Source organism: Nerophis lumbriciformis, linkage group LG23, assembly GCF_033978685.3.
Source record: "Nerophis lumbriciformis linkage group LG23, RoL_Nlum_v2.1, whole genome shotgun sequence".
Taxonomy (NCBI): Eukaryota; Metazoa; Chordata; class Actinopteri; order Syngnathiformes; family Syngnathidae; genus Nerophis; species Nerophis lumbriciformis.
The window spans coordinates 26,754,161-26,766,010 of NC_084570.2; the positions used below are offsets into that span (position 1 = coordinate 26,754,161).

At 39.7% G+C, this 11,850-nt stretch overlaps 1 protein-coding gene across 2 annotated transcripts in view; it reads left to right on the forward strand.

The window, feature by feature from the left end:
* The window catches only part of mdm4 (MDM4 regulator of p53), a 27,198-nt gene extending 19,523 nt beyond the window's left edge, over positions 1-7,675 (forward strand). The window contains exons 7-11 of one of the 2 annotated variants that reach the window (XM_061984875.1): positions 674-770; positions 1,637-1,797; positions 1,904-2,101; positions 6,058-6,126; positions 6,204-7,675. In XM_061984875.1, coding sequence (XP_061840859.1) covers positions 674-770; positions 1,637-1,797; positions 1,904-2,101; positions 6,058-6,126; positions 6,204-6,743 — 1,065 coding nt within the window. In that variant the 3' untranslated portion in view covers positions 6,744-7,675. The remainder of the gene's footprint in view (positions 1-673; positions 771-1,636; positions 1,798-1,903; positions 2,102-6,057; positions 6,127-6,203) is intronic. The other variant, XM_061984876.1, reaches the window with a different exon arrangement.
* Positions 7,676-11,850: the final 4,175 nt, after the last annotated feature.

Consider the following 11,850-nt stretch of genomic DNA (forward strand, 5'->3'; position numbering starts at 1 on the left):
TTCAATACTTGGGTAGTATTGGCTACTAGAGAAGACCAAACCAATCAGAGGGCGCTGTTCAATATGGTGGCCATTGATTGGCTCAGGCAGCATTACTATGTTGGATTAAATGAGTGTAAAGGTAACTAAAGGGTGTTAGTTCATGTCTAGGGGGCTCGCATAATGTTGAAAAGCTTATTTAGAAAGTAGTATACAGGTTTTTTTATGTTGTAGTTATGAAAATATTTAATTTATAATTAACGATTATGGGAATATACTGAATGTCAAGTCATATTTGGACCAATCAAACTAACAATGTAAAAAAGACAGTTATATAGTTTGGTAGCCAGTTTATTATAGGGGTAAATAACCACGCATTTAACCCCTTTAGTAAATAAAAAAGTGACCACCATCATCATAGAGAGAAGTTATGAAGAAATACTCAGTAAATTAATGTAATATTAATAATTGAACAGATTTTAAAACATGTTTTGTCTGCTGTACTCTTATGTGCCCATTTAGAGTTGTCTTGATTTCTAGTATTTTTCTTTGTCGTCTTCCCTCAGTCAGTACCCTAATTGTCACCACCAGCCCCACAACCCCACCCCACAAACGCCATCTTGACAAAGAGCTGCGAATCCTCCAAGTAACCAGTCGTGGTTTGGAGTTCTAATGTGTTTCCCTCCCCGTGTAGATGTGTGGGGGTGTGATCAAAGGAGGATTAGAGGCCACCAGTGATGGGCCTATCCTGCAGACCTCTTCCCAAAGGAGGCCTCGGGAACCGGATGAAGGTAAATACCCTACTTTCCGGAGCGAGCCGGTATTTAAGCTGCACCCATCAAATTTAGAAGGAATATATGTATTTACATATATTTGCTGCAGCAGACCATGAGCCGCAGATACATACCGATATCAACAAGAGATTTTGTAGATTTTTATTTACATACCTTAATTGTCTGTAATACGGCTGATCAAACAAAACACAAGTCATCATCATTGACCCACTAGCTGCGGAAGCTAGCTCTCCAATCAGCTAAACAGGCTCAATAACTCCAGGGTGACATCTTGGTGAATTTACCAAACTGAAATACAAAAAGAATGTCTTTGTAAGTTAATAAAACTAACATGTTAGCATATTTGCTAATGGTAACAACGCTAGCTTGATTACATACATTTGGATAGCACATACAAATATGCATGAAAACACTCCTACAGACATTAGTAAGAATTGTACAAATATGCATGAAAACACTCCTACAGACATTAGTAAGAATTGTTTTAGATATATTGTAAAACTTACAACCGTTGCTCGGAGTGATGAATGAAGAATCCTTTTAGAGCAGAAAGGCTTTGGATGAATATTTACGATTCAAGGCAAGAAACAGGAAGTACAGTTTCAACCTGCAGCACCTGCAGTGAGCAAACTCGTCCAAAAGATGGCGCCATAGCACAAACAATAACACCTTTTCAGAGTCTTTGTCCATGTTGAAAACTATTTGTTGAGAAAACATTTTTGCGAAGAAAAATCCATAAATTAGCCGCACCGTTTTATAAGCTGTAGGGTTCAAAGCGTTGGGAAAAAAATAGTGGCTCATAGGAAAATATGGTAAACAGCACAGTTCAGGACAAAACACTAAGCAAGCCTTCTCTTCTGTAGACTCACTTGAAGGTTTGCCTCGCTCAACCTGCAAGCGACCCAAATTAGATGTCACTCTCGACGAGTGGGACCTGTCTGGCTTACCTTGGTGGTTTCTGGGTAATCTCCGCAGCAACTACAGCCGCAGGAGCAATGACTCCACTGATATCCACACCAACCAAGTAGGAACATTTCTGTTTGTTGTTGTTGATTTTGCGAGCAAATGCTGAACGTTGACGAGTACGACGAAGTCGAACGTGACAAGAGGTGGTCTGACTGATGTGTCAGATGTCCCCCGCGCAGGACGAGGACACGGCCATTGTGTCGGACACCACGGACGGTCTGTGGTTCCTGACGGAGGGCGAGAGTGAGCAGGTGAGTGTGGAGATGAAGGAGGCTGCGCTGGAAGAGGGCAGCGTAGGAGACGGAGAGGCTCTACCTGAGGACGAAGATGGAGGTGGGAAGGAAGAGAAGGCAGATCTTGAGGTAGGAAACCAATAAGTTCACTTCTTTAGGTGAATGTTCTCTAGCAGTGTGAAAGGAAGTTAGCCAATAGATGCAGTCCGACACTGATATTGTGCTTGGAAGGCAAGACTCTTCACATTCTTAGTTTTATTTTACGCCAGAACCAAGAGAGGCTTAGCTCTAACTCACACTGCTCAATCAGCAAGCCTTCTTCTGTGGCAGTAGGCTTCTAACAACACCACCTCAAGGAGTAGAACAAGGGATTGGTATGGGGTACATTTGAACCGATACTAGATAGGGATGTAACAATATCAAAATCTCACGATACGATATTATCACGGTATTAAGGCCACGGTACGATATTATTGTGGAATTGTCCAAAAATAAAAAACTTTGTAAAAATGTCAGTGTGTAAAATGAAGTGGCAAGAATGTTTAGGATAGACACACTTACTGTAATTGAAGACAGACAATCATATTTATTACCACAAACATGTATTTTTAAGTGCAAAGAATTGTGCAGAAACATCCACTCTTTCAAGCAAATACTGTATCTGACGATTTACGTTTTAATAATGAAAATACCTCAAAAATGGATGTTTAGCTTCGTTGGCTTCAAATATCTTTTCCGGGTGATGGTTTATCAAGTCACTTCTCATATTTCCCGCGTTGTGCAGTGTTGGGACGCTTTCCCTCCGCAGCGGTGCACCCGCTTTTTGTCGCCTTGGAAATGCTCCAGCTGAAGGTAGTACATTAGTACGCAGACCTCCGCCAAATAGGTTAATTTTTGCCAAGGTTTTTGTCTGTTTGTTAGCAACATTATTAAAAAGGTTATGGATGGACTTTTATAAAAATGTTCACAAAATAATAAAAAACAATTCTTCTTATCTAGTCCGATCACACTCCTCCCGCATGCTTCCTCCTTTTCTTCCCCTTAACTGCGTTCCACGCCCCGCCTCTGGTCCCACTCTGCGCAGAAGATTATGGGAGATGTCGTTTATTTTTAGACCAGCCAATGCAAAAGCACCAGGAAAAAAAAACTACACCCATGAAGTTTTCGTTTCATACTGTCAGACACCAATACATTATTGTGATGATTTTGAAACCGCAATATTGCGTTCTCTACTATACCATTACACCCTTAATACTGGTACTGTATTAAGCTGTGCCCAATCCAATAAAAGATTAAATTAAATCCAAAAATATGAACGTTAGGTACATTGGAGACTGTAAATGATCCTTTGATATCAATGTCACTGTGAATCATTTTCTATATGTACCCTGCGATTGGCCATGCTAATTTTCTTTAGCCTGTCTATGAGCTAGTCCATTGTACGTTAGCATTAGCGCTCAACTTTTATCCTGCATAATTGTAATGTTTTTTTTAGTTTATTCCAAACTATGTTATTAATGTATTGTGATTCCTACATGTATGTGCACTTCATGTGTATATATAATGTACTTTCTTTAGTGTGCTTAGATTTACAGAGACTTCATTGTGAACAAAATCAACAAAACACCAAGATATTTTTTAATCTATATGTCAAATGACTGTTTACATATTTGGCAAACTAAACTGCAACATTCAGGGAGGGCAGTTAGCCTGTGTTACCTTTTACAATACGTAACAATTGACAATACATTAAACTAAGAGAGCACAGTCTACCAAGTCAAATTACTTGTGTGTTAAACTTACTGGGCCAATAAATCTGATTCTGATAATATAAAAATTTTTTTTATTAATAATAACTAATAGCACATATCTGCTTTTAAATATACATAAAACATTTGTTTAGCCTTATTAAAGAAAATATTTGAATCATTGCACATCAAAATTATCATGTCATATTGACCACGACCCTAGCCACGCCCCCACCACCACATATAGTGGTAATTTAGGGGAAATTCTGAAGTGCATTACTTAAACAATATAACCTTCAAGCACTTGTTGTAGGTGGCTGAGTCTGCATTGTTTTTTTTTCGGTCTTGTTACTAAATCAGCACCGGTGCCATTATGAAACTGGATTTGGGTTCCCCTCCCTGATTACAACATCCTGCTACATAAAACAAATCCAAATAAAAGCAGAAAATTATGAATCTTGTATGTTTTTACTTCTTTTTAGCCCATGCAAAGAATTACTTTCTTTTTGTTTTTTTATTCCCCAATTTTGCCCATGCAAAGAATGACTTTCTTTTTTTGTTTTTTTTCCCCTAATGTTGACTCTTTATTCTCCTGTAAGATTACTCAGGTCATGTGACCAGTCTCTTCTACATTGGCCCATGAATAGAAAAAAAAACTAGAGGTGAACAAGCAGTTGCAGGCTATAAACTTTGGAACTCTCTCCCATTGCAAATTAAAACTGCCACATGTGGAGTCTTTTAAATCCGCTCTGAAATCACAATTTTATGCACTGGCTTTTAAAAACAAGCTGAGCTAGAGCTTTTTTTAGACTATTTAGTAACGTCTTTAATATGTTATTTACCGTATTTTCCGCACCATAAGCCGCCCTGGGTTATAAGCCGCGCCTTCAATGAATGGCATATTTCAAAACTTTGTCCACCTATAAGCCGCCCCGTGTTATAAGCCGCATCTAACTGCGCTAAAGGGAATGTCAAAAAAACAGTCAGATAGGTCAGTCAAACTTTAATAATATATTAAAAACCAGCGTTCTAACAACTCTGTTCACTTCCAAAATGTACGGTAATGTGCAAATGTGCAATCACAAACATAGTAAAATTCAAAATAGTGCAGAGCAATAGCAACATAATGTTGCTCGAACGTTAATGTCACAACACACAAAATAAACATAACGCTCACTTTCTGAAGTTATTCTTCATTCATAAATCCCTCGAATTCTTCTCCTTCGGTGTCCGAATTAAAAAGTTGGGCGAATACGGGATCCAAAATGGCCGGCTCCGTCTCGTTCTGTGAATCCTGCCTTCCGGAAAGCTCGGACCACAGTTGTGACCGAAATATCCGCCCAGGCATTTACGATCCACTGGCAGATGTTGGCGTATGTCGTCCGGCGCTGTCTCCCTGTCTTAGTGAAGGTGTGTTCGCCTTCGGTCATCCATTGTTCCCACGCCGTTCGCAGTCGTGCTTTAAATGCCCTGTTGACACCAATATCGAGCGGTTGGAGTTCTTTGGTTAATCCACCCGGAATGACGGCGAGTGTTGTATTTGTGTGCTTCACTTGTTTTTTGACACCATCTGTGATGTAAGTTTAAATTCTGCGTTATACGCGTGTCGCTTAGTAGGAGCCATTTTGTGGTCTTTACAGATGTAAACACACAAATGAAATGAAACGTAATATCCGCGCGCTTCTTCTTCTTCTACGGGGGCGGGTGCTTACCTTGGTGGTTGCTTACAGTAGAAGAAGAAGCGCTTCCTCTTCTATGGGGGCGGGTGCTTACCTTGGCGGTTGCTTACCATAGAAGAAGAAGCGCTTCCTCTTCTACGGGGAAAAAAGATGGCGGCTGTTTACCGTAGTTGCGAGACCGAAACTTTATGAAAATAAATATTTATATTAATCCATATATAAGGCGCACCGGGTTATAAGCCGCACTGTCAGCTTTTGTGAAAATTTGTGGTTTTTAGGTGCGGCTTATAGTGCGGAAAATACGGTAGTTGTTTTTTTGTTTTTTTTATCAGCCTATTTTACTTTATATTTTCTGCAGCTCTTAGATGTTTTTAAAAAAAATTAAAATAATTATGGCGTTCATTTGATAGGGAAATCATAATACAGGTACGGAAGAATGACTTTCTAAAGTACGTTCTTTAGGTTTTATTGCTGCCTCAGCATATTGTACGGAACTGGGACATGGAACATTTTTCATTAAAACACAGAAACAGCTTTTCATTCCGGGTAATTTTTTTTGCTGCGACTATCAGACTTGCATGTATTTCTTTGTGTGTAGTCGGAGGTGACGTGATAAGTTGTCCAACTGTTGCGCAACAATGTGATTGTGTTGGTGCAGATGCAGGAGGAGCCTGAAGAAGACTCCCAGTGCCTCAGTGACGACACCGACACCGAGATTTCCACACAGGTTAGTGGCGCACGTCGCCGTCTTCTTCTTCTTGTGGTCCATCTCAAACGTCAACTTGGTGGGACTCCTGCCGCCAGGACGCGTGGCAGTGCAGCGAGTGCAGGAAGTACAACTCTCCTCTCCAGAAGTACTGCGTCCGCTGCTGGGCTCTGCGCAGGAACTGGTACAAGGACGTGCCCCGCCTGGCGCACTCGCTGTCCGTTCCCGATATCCCAGCGTGCACGTCTCTCGCCGCCCGCGACGAGGGAGACGACAGCGACGGTGGCGTCGACGTGCCGGACTCCGTCAGGACGGTTTCGGAGCCTGTCATCCTGCACTCCACGGCCGACCGACCGCTGCCCGCCATGACGTCGTGGAAAGGGAAGGGCCCTCGGCATGCCGCGGAGCCCCCAGGCGGAGAGAGTCAGGAGAGTCTGGACATGGAGGTCGGACGCGAAGCATTGCTGGAGCCCTGCAAACTCTGCAGGGTGCGACCGCGCAACGGGAATATAATCCATGGCGGCACGGCTCACCTTCTCACCTGCTTCCCGTGTGCCAGGAGGCTCCATAAATTCCAGGTTCCCTGTCCTGGTTGTGGAAAGATTATCCAGAAAGTGATAAAGATATTCATCCTCTAACCCACAAAATACATGCCAGGTCAGCACTTTTTTTTCCCCCTTTCCCTCGTTCATTGACAGAGCCACTTTTGCCTTTGTGTCACGTCACCATCTGTACGAGTATATTTATTTACAAGAGTAGACGTCGAGAGTATTTACTTCAGTACATTTCCTTTGTACTTGGAAGGATGTGAGACCTTGAAATAGTCGTTTGTGAGGTTTGAAGAGCAGATGGAGGATGGAAGCACAATAACGCTCCTAAGAAAGTCATCGTCCCCTCAGATTGATATTAATGTTAGCTCTTTGCGTAGAATATTAACCAAATGTTGACGGTACAACACGGTTTGCCATAATCTAAATTTTTCAAACTTATTCTTTCTTATTTTTTTTACCAGCTTGTTTGCAGCCCGAACAATATCTGAGGGTGTTGTACTTAATTTATTTATGAGTGTTTAGTTTTAAACTGCTTTGGCCTCCTAATGAATCAGAATCCTGCACTTTGTTCCATGAAGATCCGTCAAAGGCGATTAGAAAAACAAGGCTAAATGAAGTGTAGCTCGTTGGACGATGAGGGTTGATTTGATCTTTTTTCACTGCCATGTAAGGATTTTTGATCTCTGTCGTGTTTCTATGTTCATGTGACTTTTGAAGAGTGTAGTCCCTTAACTTTCATTACTTTTTGAGTGATGTCGTGAGCCATGGTCATACGCTGCACATGTCACCGGGCTTCTGTGAAATTGGCATGGAATTTTTGGGCTCTTTATTCGTGCTTCATGCTGCCGCCACCGGGGGGCGAGAGTTCCCAGCGTGGCGTATTGTGTGGCAGAGATGTACATAAGCACTAACAACATAATGCATGTCCAGGTAAAGACTGTACGTACCGCAATGCGCCAGTGTTGGCTTTATGTCTGTTTTGTCGTGTTGCTTGAGAAATAAATCTATTACAGAAACAACAGTTTTAGTCCAGTTGTTGTACTTCAAAACATACATCATGTGAATAGAATCACATTCAAACCTCCGAAAGTGGTACAGTTTGACCGTTTGCTGCAAGAATATTGCAAATGTGTTTTGCTTTTTCTTTGGCTTTTTTTTAACAGCTTCTTTTCATCGACCGCAGAGAAAAGCGTGATGATAACCATAGAACCAGAAAAGCATTATATTGGCAATAATATTCATTACCACAAGGCTTTAATGACTCTATAACACCTTCCTGTTTCCTTGCCATCATGAGAGTATTTTACTTAATTAAGTCGTAATTAACTACTATTAAAACTGGTTAATATTGCTCCAAAAGATCTGATAAAGATTGAATTGAATGAAAAGTGAAGCAATTTGTCCAGTAAGAAATATTGTTAAACCAACTCGAGCATTTTGAACACCCAAAACTTTGAACACAAAACACATTTTACAGTAATTAATTATAGTTTGACATGCAGAAAACAATGGAAAATACAAAAAAATGATGAACAAAATAGATCGAATAGATCAGTGGCTTTCCAACTTTTTCACCAAGTACCACCTCGGAAAACTCTTAGCTGTCCAAGTACCACCATGATGACCAACATTGAAATACAGTAGCGTAGTAGGGCTAAGTATTCATTTAAACAAGGCAGAGGTTTTATTTAACAAGTATATCTAATAGGGGCAGCACGGTGGAAGAGGGGTTAGTGCATCTGCCTCACAATACAAAGGTCCTGAGTAGTCTTGGGTTCAATCCCGGGCTCGGGATCTTTCTGTGTGGAGTTTGCATGTTCTCCCCGTGACTGCGTGGGTTCCCTCCGGGTACTCCGGCTTCCTCCCACCTCCAAAGACATGCACCTGGGGATAGGTTGATTGGCAACACTAAATTGGCCCTAGTGTGTGAATGTGAGTGTGGATGTTGTCTGTCTATCTGTGTTGGCCCTGCGATGAGGTGGCGACTTGTCCAGGGTGTACCCCGCCTTCCGCCCGATTGTAGCTGAGATAGGCTCCAGCACCCCCCGCGACCCCAAAATGGAATAAGCGGTAGGAAATGGATGGATGGAAGTATATCTAATATTTTTGCCCATTGTAACATCACACACAGTTTGAACAGTAACACTGTGTTTGAACATTAACATTTAATGTTGAAGTGCTGACACTGAACTGGAATGTAGAAAGGGTTTGAAGGTTGAAATAGGAATGCTTTGAAACATGTACATAAAAAGAACATCTCCTCTACCTTTGTTGTAGACTCTTGTTGGCAAAGACGGTGATGAGCAAAAAGCAAGGAAGGGAGGCGATAGCCACACGGATGCCACCTTCCTACTTTGCTTTGAGTTATTTCTTGAATTCAATTAGTATTTCTCACCTTCTTTATCAAAGTGCTGGCACTCGTAACTGTCTTTGGCCCCATAGTGGACTTTTTCGCAGTTAGACATCGGTTGAAAGTAAACATCCACCGGTCACTACTTTAGGTATGAAGTGAAATTTGTGTCAAAAAAAAGTTTTGGTTATAAATCTTTTTTGGAAGGTTAAGTTACATTATTTTTTTGTGTGGTTGCATAAAAAGACTAATTTGTTTCCATAGCCTCGCTGTTATTATGCGTATGATTCAGTTAGATAGAAATAAATCTTGATAATACTTTTTGTCTCCTCAGTCTATTTTTATTTAATTTTTTATTTTTTGCATATTTCACGTCGTAGATCAGGGCTGTCAAACTCGTTTTCATCAAAGGCTACATAATATATGAATTCGCATTAGCATTTGATTATTGTAAATATTTTTTATCCATCCATTCATTTTCTACCGCTTACACTGTAAAACAAATCTATAGATTTCCGACACTAAAAAACTGCCCTAACGATAAAGTCAAAACTATGACATAAAAAGTCGAAATTATGATATTAGGTCAAAATTATGACATAAAAAGTAATAGTTACGAGATAAAAAGTAGAAATTGTGACATGTCGAAATTATGACATCAAGTCGAAATTAGGACATAAAGTCAAAAATATGACATAAAAAGTCATAGTTACGAGATAAAAAGTAGAAATTGTGACACGTCGAAATTATGACATCAAGTCGAAATTAGGACATAAAGTCAAAAATATGACATAAAAAGTCATAGTTACGAGATACAAAGTCGAAATTGTGACATTAAAAGTCGAAATTATGACACAAAAAGTCGAAATTATGACAGAAGTCAGTTACGAGATAAAAAGTCAAAATTATGACAAAAAGTCATAGTTACGAGATTAAAAGTCAAAATTATGAATAACAAAGTCGAAATTATGACATAAAAAGTTGAAATTAAGAGATAAAGTTGAAATTATAGGATACAAATCTATAATATGAGAGTCAAAAATATGAAATAAAGTCATTATTTTGAGATAAAATGTCAATTGTAAGATAAAATGTCAAATTTATAAGAAAAAAAGTTGCACTTTTGAGATAAAAGTCAAAATTTTGAAAAAGTTGAAATGATGAAATAAGTCATAATTGAGAGATTTAAAAAATAATCTAAATTCCATCCATCCATTTTCTACCGCTTGTCCCGTTCGTGGTCGCGGAGGTTGCTGGAGCCTACGGCGTGGCGCAGTGGGAGAATGGCCGTGCGCGGCCCGAGGGTCCCTGGTTCAATCCCCACCTAGTACCAACCTCGTCATGTCCGTTGTGTCCTGAGCAAGACACTTCACCCTTGCTCCTGATGGGTGCTGGTTAGCGCCTTGCATGGCAGCTCCCTCCATCAGTGTGTGAATGTGTGTGTGAATGGGTAAATGTGGAAGTAGTGTCAAAGCGCTTTGAGTACCTTGAAGGTAGAAAAGCGCTATACAAGTACAACCCATTTATCATTTATTATTTAATTATCTCAGCTGCATTCGAGCGGAAGGCGGGGTACACCCTGGACAAGTTGCCACCTTATCATAGGGCCAACACAGATAGACAGACAACATTCACACTCACATTCACACACTAGGGACAATTCAGTGTTGCCAATCAACCTATCTCCAGGTGCATTTCTTTGGAGGTGGGAGGAAGCCGGACCACACAGAAAGATCCTGAGCGCAGGATTAAACCCAGGACCTTCGTATTGTGTTGCCCAAAGTTGCAATTATGAGGAAAAGTCAAAATGATTAAATGAAGTCATGATTTTGAGATAAAAAGTCATAATTATAACACATTTATGAGATAAGAAAATGGAAATTATGAGATAAAGTCAAAATTGAATTAATTTGAATTGTCTTTATTGTCAATGTACCAGTAGAACAACATTTGCAGTACAAACCCTTAAAGTGCAGAAATAATTTAACATTAAAAGTGTAAAAAAAAGAATAGGCTAGATCTTTAAGATATTTAACATGAGATAAAGTCAAAATTATAAAATAGTCATAATTATGAGATTTAGATTTAAAAAATCCATATCATGAGATATAAAGATTAAAAAAAAAGAAGTCAGGGGTGTCCAAACTACGGCCCACCACCCTGTTCAATTTCGCCTGCGAGACAATGCGCATCCAACTTAATTTTATAAACATCTGGCAGTATAATTGCTGCAATTTTGTCATCATCTTGTTGTCAACATGAGCATTACATGTCAATGACCATGAATTGCACATTGTGTATATAGCAGAGCATTTTTATTAATGACCCAATCCAAACAACCTTTCCCGCTCACGACGCAAATAAACTAACACAAAAGGTCAACACACATGGTCACACAAAACACAACCTGCTCACTAACTTTGAAGACATTATAAACAACATCCATGCACCATGAACAATTCAAAACTACACCCTTTTAAATCCACTACAAAGCATGATGGGAAAAATGCAAAACACTCCACACTTATCCATGTTTGTCGCATTTTCGCTGCTTGATATTTTTGATTGATTACAAAACTTTAAGGAGGTCGTCACGGAAGTAAACAAGGTAGGAGTCCAACTTTCACATACTCTTAATATCCAATTATATTAATTATTAATTATACTGTGATTTTATTAAGATATGGCTGTATGTGTGTGTGTGTATATGCACTTGTAAAGAACTTAATGTCATGGTTGTCTTGAGTTTCCAATAATTTCTACAACTATTATTTTTTTGTGATAGAGTGACTGGAGCACATACTTGTTGGTCACAAAAAACATTCATGAAGTTTGGTTCTTTTA